The 22789-nt window shown below is 37.0% G+C and overlaps 1 protein-coding gene across 1 annotated transcript in view; it reads left to right on the top strand.

Moving 5' to 3' along the window:
- Rit2 (Ras like without CAAX 2) overlaps positions 1-22789 on the top strand; it is a 330474-nt gene that overhangs the window by 84609 nt on the left and 223076 nt on the right. Inside the window, exon 3 of the mRNA XM_021150801.2 lies at positions 13091-13164. Within this exon, the coding sequence (XP_021006460.1) occupies positions 13091-13164 (74 nt within the window). The remainder of the gene's footprint in view (positions 1-13090; positions 13165-22789) is intronic.

Here is a 22789-nt window from a genome sequence, read left to right as displayed (position 1 = left end):
TTTTTGAGACAGGGTTTCTCTGTGTAGCCCTGGCTGTCCTGGCACTCACTTTGTAGACCAGGCTGGCCTCGAACTCAGAAATCCGCCTGCCTCTGCCTCTCGAGTGCTGGGACTAAAGGTGTGCGCCACCACGCCCGGCCCCACCTTTACTCTTATGTTTTTCTAAAATTGCATTGTAAAGTTACTTTATAACTATTATTAAGTCGCTGTGGTCCCTCCATTCCCTTCCACCTTCTTCATACATGTGTGCACATGTCTATGTACAATAAAAATCTATGCATTTTCTTATGATGTTTGTTAGTGGTCTATTGAGTACTTTGAGATGTTAGTGGACACTTGAAATTTCCTCCCAACTGTGGTTTGCTCTAGTGATTATCTCAAAATCACGTTTGATATTTTATGAAAAGAAATTTGTAAATCATGTTGTATCTTAGACTCAAAGACAATGTCTGGTTTTCTCTCTTTTTGGTAGTTGACAGCTATTAATAATTCATTAATAGGTATAAATATTGATATTCCACATCTATAATTTCTATATTCCTTGTCATATGGAATGTCTTATAAAGTAAATTACTCTGTCGAATTGTTTTTATTTAGTGATTTATTTTGTGCATAAATTCCATGAGGTTTTTCATCAGTTTTCAAAAGAGGGAGATGATTTTCTAATCTTTGCAAAAATAACCATCTTGATTATTCTATCATCATAAATGTATTGATTGAAGACATTTGGTGTGTTTTATTTCATTCCTGCTCCCCTCCTTAGTGTAGTCCTGTCACACATCTTTGGCAATGGCTTGTTTTAACTTGTCTTTGATTCTTTGAACACAAGTCTATCTGTTATTGCTTACTTTCTTCTGACTTAGTGCACAGTGTAACCTTGGCTTATCATATTAATTTCCCACTCCAGCTAACCTTTCTATAAAAGTCCTGCTTGGTCTTAATATAAGGCATGCAATTTGAAACCATTTGTAATAATGGTTTGGCCAAAACTTTGCTCATCTACTTTGTAAGTTTAACTCTTATTGATATTTTTTGAACTTCTTTCTCTGTGATACATTTGTATTTCTCCTTAATAGCTTCACTTTTTAAATTACTTTCCTTTTTAAAATGTTCTGCTTTATTTTCTCCAAGTCTTAAGACATCTTTACTTATCTGAATTTACTTCCTTCTGTTTTTCCTTATGATACAATTTCTTCTTCCTTATATATCATCTTATTTCTGAGTATTAGTTTCAATTTATGCTATATAATATATTGTGCTGTATTCATAGTACATTTTGACTTCTTCAGGCATTAAAGAGCAAAAAACTTAGAAAATTATATTGGTCTTTACAGAGTGTTTGGTTATCAACTATCCATAGTCAGTATTATTAGAAACATTTTTAGCTTCCAGTTACAACACATAAGCCATCCTTATCATCCTCAAGTCTTATACATCTTCCCATATGAGTCTGTATTATTTTAAACCTCTCTTAAAGTTATTAATAAAGCGGTAAACACAGTATCACAAATGGAAGAATAATCCAGAAGACTTTCAACACTGATGACAATCTGTGATTTATCATGGTGGAGGATACTGACACTATCAATTATCTTTGCTGTCTTGTTGCATTTCTCCATTTGTCAACTGGGATTACAAGTCAAACCCCTATCTGATGTCCTTTCTCCTGCATGACTGTGATTCAAACACCATCATGCATTATTTGGAACCATAAAACACCATTAATCCTACAAAGTAGCTTTCACTTCATTGAAGGAGACCTAAAGCCTCGCTACATTTCTTGGATTTCGTTCTGTCTTTACAAATATTAGTTCTATCTTCTGGTTCTAAATACAGTTCTCTTGCTAAAAGAGGAAATATGAAGTCTGGGGAATGTAGTGTTTCTAGCAATTGTCAGAATCCCACATTGCCCACATTGTTCTTTTAATCATGTACATTTCCTATATAGATTGCTTTTGTGTCTCCTGTGTTTCTTCTCTGAAAAGCGATAGAAATAAAACTAAAATTATCTGATAACTTGGTAAGATCCCTAATACTGCTGTGATACTAATGCTGGTTTCTGTTTGTTCTGTTTCTGACCTCAAGTTGCTTTGTACTGGCTGAAGTTGTAATTGGTTTTGAAACAGACTTAGACAAATTGACACAGATTCCTAATATAAACATGTTCTTCTGCCCTAGGATCATAGGAAAACTTCTTTTAGCTGCCAGTTGTATGAGTAATGAACACTAATATACAAAAAGTTAGTTCTTTCCATTTCTGAAATCCTAATCCTCTGATTTTCTCACTGGGTGACTAGTATGTGTATGGATGGTTATGAATGTAAGATGAAGTTAAAGGTAAAAATACCTCCTTATATTACCGTCTAAACAACTTACTTCATCATAAGCCTTGGCATTTCACAAATATATATACCTAAATTTTGAATATTAAATTAATATGAATTGGTAAAAGTAGAAAGAATATTTTCTATTATTTAGTGTCCATGAAAATAATATAAGGAAGAATGTGTTAGACTATAGGGCAAGAAGCTAAAAGTGAAGAATGTCTTGAACTTAGCAAATAGCAAAGCTTCCTTCACAAGAAATTAAACTATCTTTTCTTGATAGTTGAAAATGTGTCATGAAAAGAAAATGATACATTCATTTTCTCTAGTTATAAGAAGTCTTTTCATTTATAGAGCTATCCAAAAGATATAGATTCATACTTCTAGCGTTGTCCCTTATTCAAGTTTGCAAATTCTTTTTAATAGTAGGAATGTGATGTGCTGCCCGCTGGATTGTACATGGAGTGCTTGACTCCCCGGTAGCGGTACAGATCTGGGAGGTTCTATAAACTGTACAAGCTGGAGGAAGTCGTTCATAGGTGGTAACTTGGAAGCTTCTACTTGGTCCCCATTAGTTGTTTCCTCAAGGACGGGTTCCACTCTGCCCTGAGGAGAAGAAGCTTCTGTGACTCACACTTTCAGTGACAGGACAGTCTGTCCGTCCATCCACTGAAGCCTCTGAAACCATGATCAGAAGATACCTTGCATCATTTGAGGTTGTTTGTATCATCCATCTCCCACAGTGACACAGAAGCATCTAGCACACCCTCTAGACCAATCTTACAATTCAGTTAGAATATTTAGCATCAGAAATGTTGGCCCATTTCTATAATCTCACCAGTGGGAGGAAGAAGCAGGATTACTGCAATTTTGAGTTCTGCCTAATCTACAGAGTGAGAGCAAATTCATTATGCACATCTTAATACTCCTCTGTCTTAAAACATTTGTTTTTGCTTTTTGTTTGTTTTTTAACATTCATGGGGAACCCTTTTTTTTTTTTTTAAAATTTTTTAACTATTTTATTTGTTTACCTTCCAAATGTTGCTACCTTTTGAGTATCTCATCTCAGGGGTTTTCACCCCATCCCCCCCTTTGCCTATAAGAGGGTACCCCCCACTCCCTCACCCTTCCCAGGGATGTCAAGACTTTATAGGATTAGGCACATCCTTTCCTACTGAGGTCAGACAAGGCTGCTAAATAAGTGCTGGGGGCTCAAAATATTTTTTAAAGAGCATCTGTTTATGTAAGTCAATACATTTGCTTAAAAGTAGATACTAGGCACTATTTCAGCTCCCAATAAAAAGCAACAATGAAATACTTTACTCATAGACAGAAAGAACTGTACATAATTTCCTTGATCCCTGAAAAGATTTTGTTTGCCCTGTTTGCAAAACACAGTGGATTCTGAGTCCCTGTTAACAACTGAAGGCACTTGTTTTCTGTATTCTTATTCTCTCCACCCTCACCGGTTGGTTTTGCATATAAACCCAAGTTCTTAGGTTTTTGGTTTCAGCTTATTCACTTGTTTCTTTGTGCTTTTGAGTATCTCAGTATCTACTGTGGAATGTTTGTGGACCAGTTTGCCTAGCTTAGTAGTTTATTAAAATGTAGATTACCAATCCAGTCCCCCTCAACTAAGATTTACATCTCAACAAGATCTTCAGAGAAATCTGCCTTTTTGGAAATGTTTTTAAATACTGCTTTAGCTTACTGCTCAAGAAATAAACAAACAAAAATCAGTAAAAATATTATTACTCTTCCATCTGTAGAATTTTTTATTTCTGCATCCCTTAGCGAAGCTAATAATTTAAGGATCCTAAAACTTCACAGAAGGTAACTATGGAATTACTGGTGTCATGTTCCTCTATGCTAAATTTAATTTGAGTGTGTATAGATGTTATTCAGTTGCTATAACTCTCACAGGCATTAACACATAAAATGGCTTCACTTTTCTAAACTGTTTGAGAAGGAAATGTTAGAGCTCCTCCTCTCTGAGCATAGGCTCTTCAGGATGCTGTTCCTACCTTCATCCTCAGGTCTTGGTGACTATGTGCCTACTCTACCTCCTGTAGTTTTCACTGAAAACTGCATCTGCACTCACAGTTGGTCCTTTCCCATCCAGTCTCATTATCCCTGCTGATCATTCCCTCAAGGCTGCAATCTACTTTCTCTAATGACCTCTTATCTTGTGCAAGAGTAATCTTAGGGTAAGATGCTTATGGTTAATAATGTGTTAATATTTTACCTCATTTGTAATTTTATTGGAAATTAAGTTTTTCTTATCTGAGAAGGAATTAAGAGCCAAGATGGACTTTAGGGAGTCATGTTGGGCCAGTGAGGAAATATCTGGGGCAACGGATATCTGAAATCGTTTCATATTCTATCCTCACAGAACAAATTCATTAGCATTATCAGAAAAATCATTTATTCAATACAAATACTAAATATCAAGAAGTTATCAGCATCTGAAATTGAATTAGAATAGACATTAGAAACTGAACAAAACATGATGAATAAGTAATAAATTTCTTCATATAACATCATATATCTTTGTATTGTCTATATTTACAAAACTTTTAAATTGGGCAAATTAAATAACTGATTTTTTATTTCCTTATTTGTGCATAAGAGGAATTACAATTCTCATCATAATGCAAAAAATTAAACAATGCAATGAATGAATAATAAATGCATGGTGTTTACAATATTATAATATGAATTATAATAGAAAATAAATACATATACAAAAGTTGGTGAATATAACAATCCCCACCTTAAGAAAGATCACTCAATGTCTTGCCTACTTTTCCCTGGAGAAGTTTTCATCTTTTAGTTGTTTGTTTAAATGCTCTCCTTGTTCTTGATATGAACCTTTGTTGTTCTATATAACCTATACCACAACATGGCTTGCAATTTCATCCTCAGATTTTATTGATGGGCATCATGGAAACTTTGTAACCACATGTGTTCATCAGACCAAGCTGAAAAGTCTGTAGCTCTTTGAGACTGACTATTAAATTCGTCTTTATTTGTATGAAGAAATAATCTGTATTTAAGCCCATTGCAATGTGTCCGGTAGTCAGCTTTTGTAAAGAGTAATGCTTTCATTTTGCCTTTGGTGAGAGAAGTCTTGGTTCAGACTACTACCCACGAGTAGACTTCTGTACATTCCAATATCCTGGCAGAGTCCATCACTCTCAGTGGATGGTGCTATCACATTGAGCCTGAGGTTAGTGTCAAGTACAGAACAGGGATGGGGCATGGTGTCAGGCTACCTACCAAAAATTATTGGCAGACCCTCTTGGTGTGTGGCTGTCTACTATCATCAGCAGGGCATCTTCACACTACCAGCCCGTGAATCTGGGCATTTCCAACTTCTTTATGTTTAGGGAAAACATTTCAACTGGTTTGCACCTCAAATATAATCTTCACAGATCTAAGTAAACCAGATTCCTTCCACACTGTTACACTATGGGAATATAATCCAAATTGCCTCATAGCTCCCGTGATTCCCAGGGTTCAGTCCTTCATGGCAGCATTGCCTCAGCTGTTTCATTGGTTGGAAAAGGCATCCCTTTTAATGTATTCTATACATTAAACCAAGCTTGCTTTCAAAATCCTTTTCCAAGCCGGGCGTGGTGGCGCACGCCTTTAATCCCAGCACTCGGGAGGCAGAGGCAGGTGGATTTCTGAGTTCGAGGCCAGCCTGGTCTACAAAGTGAGTGCCAGGACAGCCAGGGCTACACAGAGAAACCCTGTCTCGAAAAACCCAAAAAAAAAAAAAAAAAAAAAAAACAAAATCCTTTTCCATAGCCAATAACCTTAATGAACTGAATATTTTACTGAATGTTTATGTTCAGACTAGGGGATATGTCAGAGTTTAAATACTTTACCCTTCTCCCCCTGAAGCCTAAGGCTTCTTTCTTTCTTTGTGAAGCCTTTGAGGACTAAGCCAAGCTAGTAGTGAATCCCACTAGGGCTCTTTGCTTTCTGTCTAGATAAATGTATTTTTAAGACTTTGCCATTGAACCCTTAGCAAGGGTATAGTGCAGTTGTCTGCTTCCTTTAATGCATTTTCTGTTTTTTTTTTTATTTTTTATTTTTTGTTTTTGTTTGTTTGTTTGTTGTTGTTGTTGTTTTTCGAGACAGAGTTTCTCTGTATAGCGTTGGCTGTCCTGAAACTCACTCTGTAGACTAGGCTGGCCTCAAACTCAGAAATCCGCCTGCCTCTGCCTCCCAAGTGCTGGGATTAAAGGCATGCACCACACTGCCCGGCCCTTTAATGCATTTTAAACTTCGTTTAAATACACACAACTGGTGATTACTTTTCAACACTGAAGCATTGTGCCCATCACAGTATGGAACACATACTAGATACCCAGATGTGCAGTGAATTTAATATTGATAAGTGTGTTGATACAAATGCAGATTTGTATCCATGTTGAAACAGCTGGATTTGATCAGGACAGAAGAGTCAATACTGCCCATTTCCAGGTACTTCTGCTTTCTCTATCTATGCACATGTACAACAGACAAAACTTATATAAGAAGACCTCCAAAAACCTTAGTTGAGCCTTTGTCTTTTTTATTGCCTTTGAAAAATATTGGGTCAACAATTGCTATCTTGGAAACACATACAGGCTCAAAGTTATAGAAAAACAGTTTCAGTGAAATATTATCAACTATATAATTTGGTTTGAGCAGTAAATCATGAAAAAAGTATTTAAGTATTGTATATTAAAATCATGTAGTAAAAATTCAATAATATTTTCTTGGTATTTTCTCAATTACATACTTTATGGCTTTAAATGACCCCAATATTTATGACTAAAATATTTTTAAATTACTTAAATAAATATACATTTTCCAGGAAAAGTTAAAAGGTTTTTTTTTTTTCCAGAATACTTTATGTTTTTTACATTAGCCAAAACAATATATTTGATGATTATTGGAAATACATGCTGTTAAATCCTGAATGATCTTCTGCTTGGTAAAGATGCATTTATATATGTACAGTCAGAAATAGCACATGTGATTTAAGTTTCATATAGTTTGGCTAAAACTTTACATCATAGTGTTTCTTGAATTTGATTTATGCTTTCTTGTTTCCAACACACTATGACATGTGCTACTCAGTTGAGCCTCATAAAGTACGGTTACTTATACCTTACAAACAAGGTAAGTGTACCAACACAGCATACATATGTTGTGATAGATTAAAAGCTTTAATATAAGCCCTTATTGTTTTAGTTTATAAAATTCTTCTGTAGAAGCAGTGAAGAAGAGATACTGGTCTCATGTTAAATATCCACGTTTTGAGATTCATTTTAAGGTGGTAGGTATCTCCATGAATGTAGTCTATTGTGCTTGTCTGTTCAAAGAATGTAGCACGCAGCTGTGATCATTTATGCCTGAAGAAGCGTTCTGTACATTTTGTCTTTTGCTTGGGAAGATAAATGGGCTCACTTCAGAAGAGGCACTATAGGCGGATGGTTGAAATTCAGGCAAGTGTTTATATGCATTCAACAGAATGTTTCTGACAGTACGTTTCTGCATGGGTAGCCTCCAAGGGAGTGGAACCGAAAGCAAGGCTGTTTGTAGAGAAGAGATGAAAGGTATTAGTTTCTATTCAGGCCAGGAAGGTGACCCAGATTTCCCATACTAGAATGTGTGCATGGATGGGAAGGTCTTAAAACACAGAGATAAAAGGTCTCGGCTCGATGGCCTGATTTTAGTTCTAGCCCGTTCCCATCTATTCTTTCTAAAGAGGTTTACTGATCTCAGAAGAGGCTCCTGTTTACTGTGTGTTCCAGGTGCTGGCTTGTCACAGCATCAGATGATCACACAGTGTATTCCAGCCTTACTCAGCATCTCAACCCCAGGAGGCTGCTTCCCTGGCCTTTAAGTTTAAATAAACAAACATGAAATCTGAGGCCTGCTTGTGATCCTCACTTCATAGAATCCTCCTTAGAGGAGTCTATGTCTCTCTCAGGAACTGAAAAAATAACCCTATACACCCTCCAAATGTAAAAACAGCCAGCAATCCCATGGATACTCTCCTTATAAAAGAGAAACCAGTGACAGAAAAACAAGTATTAGGATAAACAATTTATTTTTTTTGTCCTGAACTTTGTTTGTTTATTTATTTATTTACTTATTTTGAGGACATAATTTTAATATTTTCAACTGTTAATATTCAACAACAGAATAATTATTTTAAGACATATTTCATTGTTAGGTTTCCCTTTTCACTTCTGATTTTATTAATTTGGATACTGTCTCTGTGCCCTCTGGTTAGTCTGGCTAAGGGTTTATCTATCTTGTTGATTTTCTCAAAGAACCAGCTCCTGGTTTGGTTAATTCTTTGTGTAGTTCTTTTTGTTTCTATTTGGCTGGTTTCAGCCCTGAGATTGATTATTTCCTGTCATCTACTCCTCTAGGGTGTATTTCCTTCTTTTTGTTCTAGAGCTTTCACATATGCTGTTAAGCTGCTAGTGTATGCTCTCTCCAGAATCTTTTTGTAGGCACTTAGAGCTATAAGTTTTCCTCTTGCCACTGCTGTCATTGTGTCCCATAAGTTTTGGTATGAAGTGTCTTCATTTTCATTAAATTCTAAAAAGCCTTTCGTTTTTTTCTTTATTTCTTCCTTGACCAAGTTATCATTGAGTAGAGTGCTTTTCCATTGTTTTTGTTGGTATTTAAGACCAACGTTAGTCTGTGGTGATCTGATAGGGTGCATGGGATTATTTCAAAATTCTTGTATCTGTTGAGGCCTGTTTTGTGACCAACTATATAGTCAATTTTGGAGAAGGTACCATGAGGTACTGAGAAAAAGGTATATTCTTTTGCTTTAGGATGAAATGTTCTATAAATATCTGTTAGATCCATTAGGTTCATAACTTCTGTTAGTTTCACTGTGTGTCAAACAGAGTTTCTGTTTCTATGATCTGTCCATTGCTGAGAGTGGGGTGTTGAAGTCTCCAACTACTATTGTGTGAGGTACAATGTGTGCTTTGAGCTTTAGAAAAGTTTTTTTTTTTTTTTTTTTTTTTTTTTTGTGAATGTGGGTGCCCTTGCATTTGGAGCATAAATGTTCAGAATTGAGAGTTTTTCTTGGGAGATTTTTTTTTTCTTTAACCAGGATGGTGTCCTTCTTTATTTTTTTGATAACTTTTGGTTGAAAGCTTATTTTATTAAATATTAGAATGGCTACTCCAGCTTGTTTCTTGGGACCATTTGTTTGGAAAATTGTTTTCTAACTTTTTACTCTGAGGTAGTGTCTGTCTTTGTTACTGAGGTGCATTTCCTGTATGTAGCAAAATGCTGGGTCCTGTTTACTTATCCAGTCTGTTAGTCTATGTCTTTTTATTGGGTAATTGAGTCCATTGGTGTTAAGAGATATTAAGGGTAAGTGATTGTTATTTCCTGTTATTTTTGTTGTTAGGGGTGCAATTATGTTTGGCTATCTTATTTTGGGTTTGTTGAAAACCTCTTTCTTGCTTTTTCTAGGGTGTAGTTTCCCTCCTTGTGTTGGAGGTTTCCCTTTATTATCCTTTGAAGGGCTGAATTTGTGGAAAGATATTGTGTGAATTTGGTTTTGTCATGGAATATCTTGCTTTCTCCATCTTTGGTAAGTGAGAGTTTTGCTGGGTATAGTAGCATGGGCTGGCATTTCTGTTCTTTTAGGGTCTGAATGACATCTGCCCAGGATCTTCTAGTTTTTATAGTCTCTGTTGAGAAATCTGGTGTAATTCTGATAGGTGTACCTTTACATGTTACTTAACCTTTTTCCCTTACTGCTTTTCATATTCTTTCTTTGTTAGTGCATTTGGTGTTTTGACTATTATGTGTCAGGAGGAATTTCTTTTCTGATCCAGTCTACTTGGAGTTCTGTAAGCTTCTTTTATGTTCATGGGCATCTCTTTCTTTAGGTTAGGAAAATTTTCTTCTGTAATTTTGTTGAAGATATTTACTGGACCTTTAAGATAGGAATCTTCGCTCTCTTCTATACCTATTATCTCTAGGTTTGGTCTTCTCATTGTGTCCTGCATTTCCTGGATGTTTTGAGTTAGGATCTTTTTGCTTTTTGCATTTTCTTTGATTGTTGTGTCCATGTTTACTATGGTATCTTCTGCACCCGAGATTCTCTCTTCTGTCTCTTGTATTCTGTTGGTGATGCTTGCATTTATGTCTCCTGATCTCTTTCCTAGGTTTTCTATCTCCAGAGTTGTCTCCCTTTGTGATTTCTTTATTGTTTCTATTTCTGTTTTAGATCTTGGATGGTTGTGTTCATTTCCTTTTCCTGCTTGATTGTGTTTTCCTGTAATTCTTTAAGGGATTTTTGTGTTTCCTCTTTAAGGGCTTCTACCTGTTTACCTATGTTCTTCTGTATTTCTTTCTTTCTTTTCTTTTTTTGTTTTGTTTTGTTTTGTTTGTTTGTTTGTTTTGTTTTGTTTTGTTTTCAAGACAGGGTTTCTCTGTACAACCCTGGCTGTCCTGGAACTCACTTTGTAGACCAGGCTGGCCTCGAACTCAGAAATCTGCCTGCCTCTGTCTCCTGAGTGCTGGGATTAAAGGTGTGAGCCACCACTCCCAGCCCCTCCTGTATTTCTTTAATGGAGTTACTTATGTCTTTCTTAAAGTCCTCTATCATCATTATGAGAAGTGATTTTAGATCAGAATCTTGCTTTTCCAGTGTGATGGTGTATCTAGGACTTGCTATGGTGAGAAAATTGGGTTCCCATGATGCCAAGTAACCTTGGTTTCTGTTGCCTATGTTCTTATGCTTGCCTTCCCCCATCTGATTATCTCTAGTGCTACCTGCTCTCACTATATCTGATTGGAGCCTGTCCTTCCTGTGATCCTGGCTGTGTCAACACTCCTCAGAGTTCAGCTCTCTCTGTGATCCTGTGATTCTGTGATCCTGTGATCCTGAGAGCCTGGGTGTGTCAGAGCTCCTTGGAGTCAAGCTGCCTCTGGGACTCTGAGATCCTGGTGTGACCAAGCTCCTGGAATCCTGTTATTCTGTGATTCTGGGATCCTGGGTGTGTTAGAGTGCTTTGGAGTGGAGCCTTTTCTGGGTGTTGTGGGACTGGCTGTGGAGTTAATGCCCAAGGTCTGCTCAGGGCACCTCTGATCCTATGATCCTGGGCATGTTAGAGCACCTGGTAGTGGAAATTCTTCTGGGTGTTGTGGGACTGTCTGCAGTGTTCGAAGCCAAGGTTTGCTCAGTGCACTGGCCCAGGCTGGAAGGAACCCATGACTCTGGTTGGGTGGATTTCCTGGGTGCCTGGGTCCTGTTGTTCCTAGTAACTTCTGGTGTTGGGGAAGATGCTGTGTCCTCCTCACCTCTGATCCTATGATCCTGGGTGTGTTAGAGCACCTGGGATTGGAGCTTCCTCTGGATGTTGTAGGGCTGGCTGTGGAGTTTGTGCCCAAGGTCTGCTCAGGGCAGCAGCCCAGACTGGGAGGCAAAACTGAAAATTCTTATGATTGCTCACACATTGAGTGTGTTTTGGGTCTTGTCTATATGCTTCTATGTCAATGCACATCACACATATGTGTAATTGAATGTACGTGTGTGTCTTCCTGTCTCCCAGGACAAAAAAGTATATAATTTGTGGGAGGTTCTCAGAATGCAAATTAGAAAAAGCATCTCCTGTGCCTGATCATTTCTGCTTTATGAATAAAGATATTTTAAAATAATTTGTCTATTCAGTTGTGGTTTAAAAACAGCATCACAGTAATTAATGATTACCAAAATGATGCTCTGAAAGGTTTTGGCATTAGATTTGTTTGCCCCTTTATTACAATGTTAACAGTGAACAAGGCAAAACATGAACTTTGGGAATCTATGAGCTCAAGGTCCAGGAATGGCCATATGGCATTAGCCTACTGTTATATTTAAGCAAGCTACAATATGTGAGGTGGGTTAAGTAGCATAAGAACATACATGGTTATAAATAAAGGGAGACATTTAGAGGCCTTTCCAGAGCTTCAGACCCAGGCAAACACGTTAGTTATCCTTATTCAATGAGCTATGATCATATACACTCTGTTTTTCCTGTATTGAAAATGTGGTGCTTGTCTGCCTTCCTTTTTTTCAGAAAAGATCAAAGCTATCTTCTCAGCTTTGAATATTAGACATTTAAAGGCTTCTATAATGTTGTGGCCTATGCCTATGGTAACATATATAAGCATGCGATACCAAATTCAATATCATGATGCTTTTCCATGTGCACTTTTGCTTTTTGTTTAGATATATTTACTTTATTTTTATGTGTAGAATGTTTTGCTTCCATGCATACATGTGCACCATGTGTGTACCTGGTGCCTATAGAAGTCAGAAGAGAGCATCAGATCCTATGGACCTGGAGCTTCAAATGGTTTTGAGTCATCACAAAGGCACTGAAAAAATTGAGATTTCTGGAAGAACAAAGGCTCTTAACTACCAAGATATCTTTTTAACCCTGGCTAGCCTTGAGCTTCCTACATAGACCAGACATGTCACAGACAAACAGAGATCTACCTGCCTCTGTCTTCCAATGCTGGGATGAGAGATGTGTGCTACTACCCACTGGTGTTCCTTGTGTTCTAGTCTAAGACATTGAAAAGTTTGCTATCAACCATGTTTGTTTTCTTGCTTCTTTATTTAAACAGCACATCAGCTAGTAATTTTTTTAAAGAATTTTTTTTCAGAATTTTAAATTAAACCCAGCTCTTCTATGGGACAAACATAAACAAAACCTTTTTCTCATGTTTTTCAGAAGATGCTTATAAAACCCAGGTGAGAATCGATAATGAGCCGGCTTACTTAGACATCTTGGACACTGCTGGTCAGGTAGGTAATATGTTTTTTAAATAATAACTGCTTTAATTTTAAAATTATAATATAATTACTTCATTTCACCTTTACTTTCTTCCCCCAGTATCTCCCTTTTAACCCTCTCCACACTCTTTCTGATTCTTCCTTTTCTAAAATTTTATTATTTTATTTTATTTTATTTTATTTTATTTTATTTTATTTATGTGAATCAGTATCTTGCCTGCTTGTATGCCTTTATAGCACATGCATCCCTGGTGTCTGTGGAGGCTGGAAGAGGGTATTGGATCCCCAAGAACTGATTACAGATGGTCATGAACTTCCATGCTAGTACTAGAAACTGAACCTTGATTCTTCATTTTAATTGTTGCCTAGATATGTCTAATAAACTTCAGCAATCTCAGATAATTTTGTATTTAAACTTGTCCACACTGATTGTAAAATAGATGACTTAATACTTCAAATAGGAGAACAAATTTGCAATATTTTAAAGATGAGAAAGAATTGACTTTAAAATGTGGATCAGATTTAAAAATTTCCTTAATAGTCAAAGTATAAAGTTGCATATTAAAATACCACATTGCAAATGGAATTATAAAATTAAAAAAGTAGTTTGTTACTCTTTATGCAAATGTGAAAATGCTATTTGGAGTCAGGAGGTGTGTATATGATTTTCAAGAAATGAAAAAAGTAAACAGAATAAAGGTACTTTATAATAATTATGAGAAAATACATCATAGATACAAGATGCCAAAGTTTGTGTTGTGTAGGAGGTTGGAAGCTTTATTTAACTTCATACTTTTCAGATAATTGTTAAAATAAACTCTTACGTTAAGTGCCAGCTGCAATCCATATGAATTGTAAATAAGCTGAATAAAGAGGAAGGACTAAATATGAAGATTTTGATGCAATGTAACACACAAAACAAGTCCTAAAACATGCGATAAGAGATTAGTATGTATAATGGTACTTATGAATATAAGGAAAACAGAAATCCTGGTGAATGAAAATGTATCTGCTCATGCTGGAACAGGCAGCTGTCCTCAAGGGCATACTAAATAGAAAACAAAGCTCATCTATTGTCTTAGTTAGGGTTTTACTGCTGTGAACAGACACCATGACCAAGGCAACTCTTATAAGGACAACATTTAATTGGGGCTGGCTTACAGGTTCCGAGGTTCAGTTCATTTTCATCAAGGCAGAAACATGGCAGAATCCAGGCAGGTGTTGTGCAGGAGGATCTGAGAGCTCTACATCTTCATCTGAAAGCTGCTAGCAGAATACTGGCTTCCAGGCAGCTAGGATGAGGGTCTTAAGCCCATGCCCATAGTGACACACCTACTCCAACAAAGCCATACCTCCTAATAGTGTCACTTCCTAGGCGTATACAAACCATCACACCTATATTTTTTTGAGAAGGAAATGGTATGGAGTGAAGCAGGACTCAGTTGTATTTCACATGTCTAGAGAGCAAGTGGACCATAGTTCTCACTACACTCATACACGTAAGGGAAAATTAGTAAATCTTATAACAACATCAGTGGAAAGATATTTCATCCCAAAGCAATTTTATGCTGGAAAAGTGATATTTTGTAGTGGCAAGAAAGAAATCATTTTACAATTCTGATATTAATGTTAAAGCAATTCTGAATTACAGCAGAAATCACTAGGTTTTAAACTTTATGCTATGGACACGGTTGTTTTCCTTCTATTCTTGTTTTTGAACTTAAAGATCTTAAAACTTAAACATAGAAGTTATAGAGCTATGTTTGATTCAAGCACCAGAAAAAAATTTAAAACAAGTTTAATTTTTAATCTCTTTTGTATATCTACTTATGAATGACTACAGAAATTAGAGTGTTGATAGTGAGTAATTCACTAGAATTGAAAATTGATTTCTGTCTTATGAATTGTATGCTAATGAACTCATTTGTTTCTAGGGACTTTGGACAATGAACTGATGGGGGAATTTCTAAAGACTTTGGGTACATTAAAATGGAAATTTATCTCAATTATTCAAAGGGGCATTTTTGTGTAGGGAAAAATAGACTTATTTCCAGGGGACCTGGAAGCCTGATTGGAGAAAAACAGAATATGCTAAATTTCCGTTAAACAAATGAGACTTTTTCAATTACAATAATCTTAGCTACCCAAATAGTTACTTTGATGAACCAGTTTGGAACAACTGAACATTTTCATTACAAATATGTTTTATAGAAGGTGATGCCTTTATGTGTTGAATACAAAGGTTGTTGCTCCTCTTCTGTACAGATCACAGGCTTGATAAAGACAATAGACTGTAGTTTTTTTCCTGGGGGCAGCAGGGAGGGTAACTTTCCTGTGAAGCTTTTAGGGATGTTCTTTTATTCCCTCAAAAGCAGAGCAGAGCATGTTTCAGATGGCCCTGGTCTAGAGAAAAGGCTGAACCAAGGAGCAGACTTAAACCTATGAGCAGTGCCAGTAAAATCCAGCTTCAACCAGATCTGCTCCCATTGCTACACAGACTTGTGAACTAGAAAATCCTAACATTATTGCTTTGTGCTTTGTCATATGCTGCTATCATATAGCTGACCAGTGCAGCATATTAATGGATTTGTTCAGGATAATGGAGACAGAGATCAGTATAGATCTGTGGACAAAGTGGCGAACAATGGAACATAAATCTGAGACTTTGGGACTGGGAAAACTGAGAAACTTGGGGGTGTTAAGCATGTTAAATGTACACACCATTACATATTTGTCAAGCCAGGTATTAACTGTTGCCAAACATAGGAGGAGTACATACGGCTAAGCAGATGGTGATATGTTGGCTTTTACACTATTATTAAGCCTGCTTGCCCAGGAGGTGGTCCATGCAGTTGATTTAACAGAAATTATATCTCTGTAGGGGGCTGGAAAGAACACTACTGAAGTATTTTAATAATGCCACATTGCTTGATTTTGATAACATTAATTTCCACATTGGTCAAAATTTATTAATTGTACAACAAACCTAGAAGGGTGATAGAAAAGCTATTGTTAATGTTATTACCTGGAATTTGAGTATCATGCTATGCAAACTAGTGAAGGTCTGACCTCTTAGAGGGAACAATGAAGACCACATCAGTCTGCTTTGTGATCATGTCTGTAGAGGAGGAAAAAGGACAACCTCTTTTCTACTTGTTGCAATGAAGAACACTACGATGAAATACATATCAACAAGAAAGGCCTAACATTTAATTAACCCAGGCCTTATGCACATAAAAATTTCACAGAACAAAGATAATATCTGGAAATTCAGAGACACCTTGTATTCTTTCCCTCCGTCAACATCCGAAGCTTTTAAAATTAACAGTAAGATCCAGGATTACTTTTTGTAGCCTCTTCTGAGGACCAGACAGGAGCACAGTGCCTTGGCCCCTGGGAGACTCCAGGGCCAGCTGGTCGAAGTTGAAGATCTTACCCCCAGCTTTGAGAATGAGACCTTGGGCAGACTGCTCACCTGCAGTGCACACACCTTCAGCTTGAGCTCTTCCAGAATCCTCACATCATTTGTGACCTCCCCACAACCACTGTAGTTCTTTTCTCCAGGCCAGGAGCTTTAGCTTTTGGGTCATCCGGAACAGAGATGGCTGGTTAGTGGGATTCATAAATAACCCTTTTAGACTACCCTATTCAAGGCGGAGTTGGTCCCTGGCCAGAAACCTGTACAGATTAACAGCCACAGGTAGATGTCCTGGTTCTTGAGCTCCTTACGCTAAACCTTTCAATCCTTGTGGCAAATGTGGTTTCATGCAGAAGGACCCTCATAGCGGAAGGAAAGCTGCTTCCTGAAAGTTATCACCCAAATGTGCATCACAGGACATGCAAACTCCCAAACTTTTTGATAAAAGAATAGGAGAGGAGATCAAACAAATGATTCTGTTTCTGTAGTTTTTACAATTTCCAAGATGGCATGCTTTGGGGTAGCATGCACTGCCCTTCACCCCATGCTAGAGGTAGCCTGGAAACTCTGTAGTTATTTTATGGAGGAAAATGTGAGCACCAGCCCATCTCAAATTAAGGAAGATTTTTAATCTGCCTTTCTTCTAGGGCTTGAGCTAGTATTTTAATGCTCAGTTCTCCCACAAATGCTCATGAAACATGTTTGGCTTTCCACCTTTTTAGGAATTGTGTCTCTAAAAGCAGCCAGTCCATGGACAACTATAATGATTAGAAGGAGTTTTCTAGAAGCAAAATAAACATTTTTGTCTATAGCTATATACTGGCTTTAGGAGCATCTGCTGAAAAATAAATATTTTGGAATTATAGTATTTGAGACTCAAAGAAGATAAACGCTTTTTTTCAAGGTTGTGCATTTGACTTAGAGGCAATTTCAGACTCAGCGATATTCACATTTTTATTTTATTTCTTTTACAAATTAGTATAGTGTGTGTCAAGGACTTCACAAACAAACAAACAAACAAACAAACAAACAACTAACTTAAGACCTGTCCATCCTCAAATACCCTAAGGTTTGGAGCAGTGAGGATTCCATGATATAAAGGTAGCCAATTGTGAGATAGACTTCAGGAGATTTAGGCAAGTCTTTTTAATGGGCTATCTGAGATACCTACAACGTGTCAGTCAAAAACCGGAGAGTTACACATGGTTTTAAATGAAAGTCTAAACAAGTATAGCAAGTTTAGACTATGTTTATTGGATCGTGCTCATCCTTATGAGAAAGAATGAAAATAGTCTCTAATACCATTGGTACTTTTCCATTTATTACTATGCTATTATATCCAGTAACTGGAACAAGACTTGGAAAGGGCCATGCCCTTGGCTGCTCTAGGGCTCTGTCTACTGTGCAACAACAGGAGGCACAGTTTTGTCTCATTCACTCCTACCAGCTCTGCAATCTGAGGAAGCCTCCAGCCAATGTGAACCTAATTTACTCCTCTGTGAAATGAGAGAACTCGACTTGATCTCTGAGGTGCCGTCCAGATTTAAAGCTCTGTAATTTTCTGCATTACTGCTGGCTTGACTGATGCATAATTCTCCTATTAACATTTTAATAACCAGTTAGGCTCCAACTTTTAACTGTGTGTGTTTGTGGCTAATGCTCACAGAGAGGCTTTAGGGCAGGACCTTTTCCCTGAGAATCATCCCACTGTTGTGGATTCTTTAGTGACTGGTAAATGGGATTTGAGCTAGAAGTGCCCCAAAATGAACATAAAATTTTGAGGTAGTCACAATGGCTCTTTAGATAATTAAGACAACCCTCAACCCTCATTGCATCCTGAGGTCAGTGAAGGAGGCCTAACCCTTTAGTCAGCTCTTATTGTGTGTTGATAGTTCTTGTCATAGCATAGATGCTGAAGCAGAAGATGAGCTTTTGAGAATTTAAGTATACTCCTTAAGAAGGACGGTGGTAGCTTTTCATTCCGCATGGATGCTGTTAGAGCTAACTGTGATGTGCTGGTTACTTTGATAACTGCCTTTTACCCACTTAATCAGGATTTTAGGTTGTTTCTTAACCAACATTTCAGCAATTCCTGTAGTAAAAAAGTTTGACAATTTAAGTTTAGAACAAGAGAAGGCAATTTCAAAACACACCCCCGACACACGCACACACAAATTAGGGACTACTCAATTTTAGTAGAGTCTTTGCCCATCTTCTCCAAGATTCTGAGTTAAATCTCAACCACCCTAGAAAAAGCAAAACCAAACCAAAAATATAAAGTTGTCTAAAAGTACTAGCACTGTGTTTTAAATGCTTGTGTCTCCACAGTTAGCTAGATGCAATGTGTAAATTTACAAATATCAACATTAAACTTTCAGAAATATAATCAAGATTTATATGACTTGCTACAGGAAATAAAAGGTGTATAATTAAAAAAATTTGCAAGTTAAGTACTTTTAAAGTGTTTTTAAAAAGTAAACATTTTTATTCAGGGGTAAAATCAGCTACACTGTTAGCTGAAGAAGATATGGATAATAACCGTGCATATCTGTGAGCAGTATGCTTCCTTAATAATATATTTGCAACATTTGATTTTGCTTATGGAGATTAAAAATAAATTTAAAAAAACCCTTAAGTTCTTGGCTTAAAAGAATGTACACTTTTATTTTTTGTGCATTAAGAAGGAATTAGACTCAAAATTGAAGAAAGAAATATTTCGTTGCATATTTCAAGCCTAAAATCCCTTTACCTTTCTCTTATGCTTAATTTCCTTATGAAATCCTACCGTAAGTACAAATTACTTGATAGTGTAATATTCAGAACATTAATATTTATGTATTTATCATGTTCATCTTAGCCAAAATTTGGCAATTTTCAACATTAAAACTGCCAAATTAAAAAAAAACATGATTTATAGTTTGCATAAAATCTTCAGTAAAATGTTAACCAATATTTTCTTTGTGTTGAGCTCAAGGTCTTATGTGCACTAGGCAAGTGCTTTCTTAACTGTGCAACATATCAGCCCCTGTCAACACTTCTTTTCTTTTTTAAAACAATTTTTTATTAGATATTTTCTTCATTTACATTTCAAATACTATCCTGAAAGTGCCCTATACCCTCCCCCGGTCCTGCTCCCCAACCAACCCACTCCCTCTTCCTGGCCCTGGCATTCCCCTGGAATGGGGCATAGAACCTTCACAATACTAAGGGCCTTTCCTCCCAATGATGAACTTCTTAAAATATACTTTTGATAGAAATGTCTGATAATTAGAATTTCTTTTATTAGATATTTTTTAAATTTACATTTCAAATGTTATTCCCTTTCCTGGTTTCCCCTCTGAAAACACCCATCCCATCCCCACTTCCCTGTCCTGGCATTCTCCTACACTGGGGCATCGAGCCTTCACAAAACCAAGAGCCTCTCCTCTCGTTGATTCTCGACAAGGCCACCCTCTGCTACATATGCAGCTGGAGTCATGGGTCTCCCTATGTGTAATCTTTGGTTGGTGGTTTACTTCCTGGGAACTCTGGGGAGGGGTCTGGTTGGTTGATTCACTCATAATTCATGTCCCAGATTCCAGACAGCAACTGACACAGTGCATTCAGCCTAGTATTCCACTGTGGAGGGTGATTTCTGACTGAACTGTGCTCAGTAGTCAGGGCTGGGCACTGTGTAAAGCATTGACACTGAGGAAGGCCCTACACAAACGCTTTAGGTAATATAGAAATGCTTCTGGGTTAAAATTCATGAAAATGGCTGTTACTGTGGCTCCTGGCATGCTGAGCTGCCACAGAGACCACATATTTCAGTCTTCACAGTTCACAAATACAGCGCACTGGAAGTTACAAGTGGTTTGACCAAGACCTAGTGGCTGCTGACAGAGATGGAAGATCTTTGCTTTTTATTCATGCGCTATACCTAGAGTCCTGTTGGGATGTATCTATTTACCTTCCCTGAAAGCAATCTCCTCCAAAAGGAATAGCACTGTGATATCTATAAATGGCAGGTCCTACAATTTGTAATTTGTTTTAATACTTTCAGTACAATTGATGATGTTATGAAGGTATTTAGTAAGAAACCAGTATAGAATATCATGGGGACAATGGATACATCCAGAATGGTAAATCTAAAAAGTAATATCACTGTAAAATTTTTTTATCACCAGTCTTCTCTGTTATTTTCTTTATATTATTTTGTAGAGTTTCAGGTGTTTGGTGGATTTTTTTGCAGTTCTAACATGCAAAGCACTGTCTGCATATTGATGAATTGGAAATGTGATTATACTATCTAAATGAATTACTTTCTATTTAACATCTAAATAAGTGTTTGAATTACTAAGACCTGTCAGTTTATTCCATAACACTTGTAACCTCAGCAAATTTTTTTAATGCAGGAGCAACGTAATTAAGAATAATTAAGTAAATAAGAAATTCAATGACAAATATGGGCCACATAGCTTGTTTTCCTCTCATATGTGACTGAAACAGGTTTTATAGCATTTATTTTATTGTACTTATTTATAATATTTACATTTATACATATTTATTGTTTCTAAGACCCATTTTGATTCAACCAAAACAAGGTTCTCAGAGTAAATGTTATTTGCATGTTTTATGTTCTACTATCAACTTATCATTCTCATCACTAGTTTATCTACTATTTCTGCAATGAAGAATTCAGTAGCGGAAAATCATTACATTCTCTGGACAGTTCTAAAACATGTAACAAACATACATGCTTTAAACTGTCTTCTGTCTTCATTTTTAAAATTTTTTTAACTTTTTTTTAGAAGAAAGAATTTATTGGATAGTTAAGATAAAATGCTACAAGTATATTGTAAAGGTAGTTCACAATAATGTTTTAAAGATAATACCTTTTCTTTTTATCTAAACACAGTGTTAACCACAGAAGGATGCATCAGGGGTTTGTCTCATGTCCTTTGTAGTATAGAAACAGAATTACGTCAACAATTCATTACTTTCTTTTAGAGTGACATAGCATGATAAGGAGTCAGGGTGTTTGAAGTTTCGTGCATATCTAGGATGCCAAGAAATGCTTGCTGACTGGAGCCTGATATGGCTGTCTCCTGAGAGACTCTACCAAGAGCTTAACAAATACAGAGGCAGATGCTCCTAGCCAACCATTGGACTGAGTTTGGGGCCCCCAATGGAGGAGCTAGAGAAAGTACCCAAGGAGCTGAAGGGGTTTGGAACCCCATAGGAAGAACAACATCATCAACCCCCCCCCCCCCCAAAGCGCCCAGGGACTAAGTCACCAACCAAGGAATACACATGGAGAGACCCATGATTCCAGCTGTATATGTAGCAGAGGATGGCCTTTTCTGGCATCAGTGGGAGGGGAGGCCCTTGGTCCTGTGAAGGTTTTATGCTCCAGTGTAGAGGAATGCTAGGGCCATGCAGTGCGATAGGAGTGGGTGGATGGGTGGGGGAACACCCTCATAGAAGCAGGGACAGGGGATGGGATAGGGGTTTCCAGAGGGGAAACTGGGAAAGGGAATAACATTTGAAATATAAATAAATAAAATACCCCCCCCCAAAAGCCAAAAAAAGGGGGGGGTTAAGAGAAAGGAATTTGGAACACTGACTGGCTACTTGAGCTCAATTAAAGTGCTAAGGAAAAGTGCAGGTTCTATGATCTAGTATAGTTAGAGTCACCAAAGTTTCATGGGGTAGAAATTTGGTCAGTAGAGAGGTAGCATGAGGAAGAGTTGGGATCTTTAAAAGGTGGGGCCCTAGCCTTGGGAGACCATGACCTTAAGGATGTTGATGCTGGCGTATCAGGATGTGTTAGCTCTTCTGACAGAAACTTGACATGAACAGGCCACAAGTGGACCTTCCTGGCCTCTGGCTTATGGTCTCATCCTTCAATTTTCTCTCATAAACCATTTCCTCATAAGCCTTCCAATGCCATATTATCTTCTTTGTTGTGATAACCCCAGTGAATGTTCAGTGCCATATTCTTAGACCTCAAATGCTATACATTCTTTAAAAATTAAATATAGAACCTGAGGTATTTTAACAAAGCAGTAGAAATTAGACCACAATATGGTAATTGGAGATCCAGAAATAAGGATATTAATTTGTTTGGAATGACCTACACTTCAAATTGCATAGAAAGGATGTAACTGAAAACCAACAAGGGAAATGTCACAGTCTTTGATTTTGAGATAAAATTATAGTAAGTTTAACTTAAAGATT

This window comes from Mus caroli, chromosome 18 (genome assembly GCF_900094665.2).
Source record: "Mus caroli chromosome 18, CAROLI_EIJ_v1.1, whole genome shotgun sequence".
Classification (NCBI taxonomy): Eukaryota; Metazoa; Chordata; class Mammalia; order Rodentia; family Muridae; genus Mus; species Mus caroli.
The sequence above is the reverse complement of the archived record's forward strand: the minus strand, read 5'-3'. Positions and strand labels throughout refer to the sequence as shown.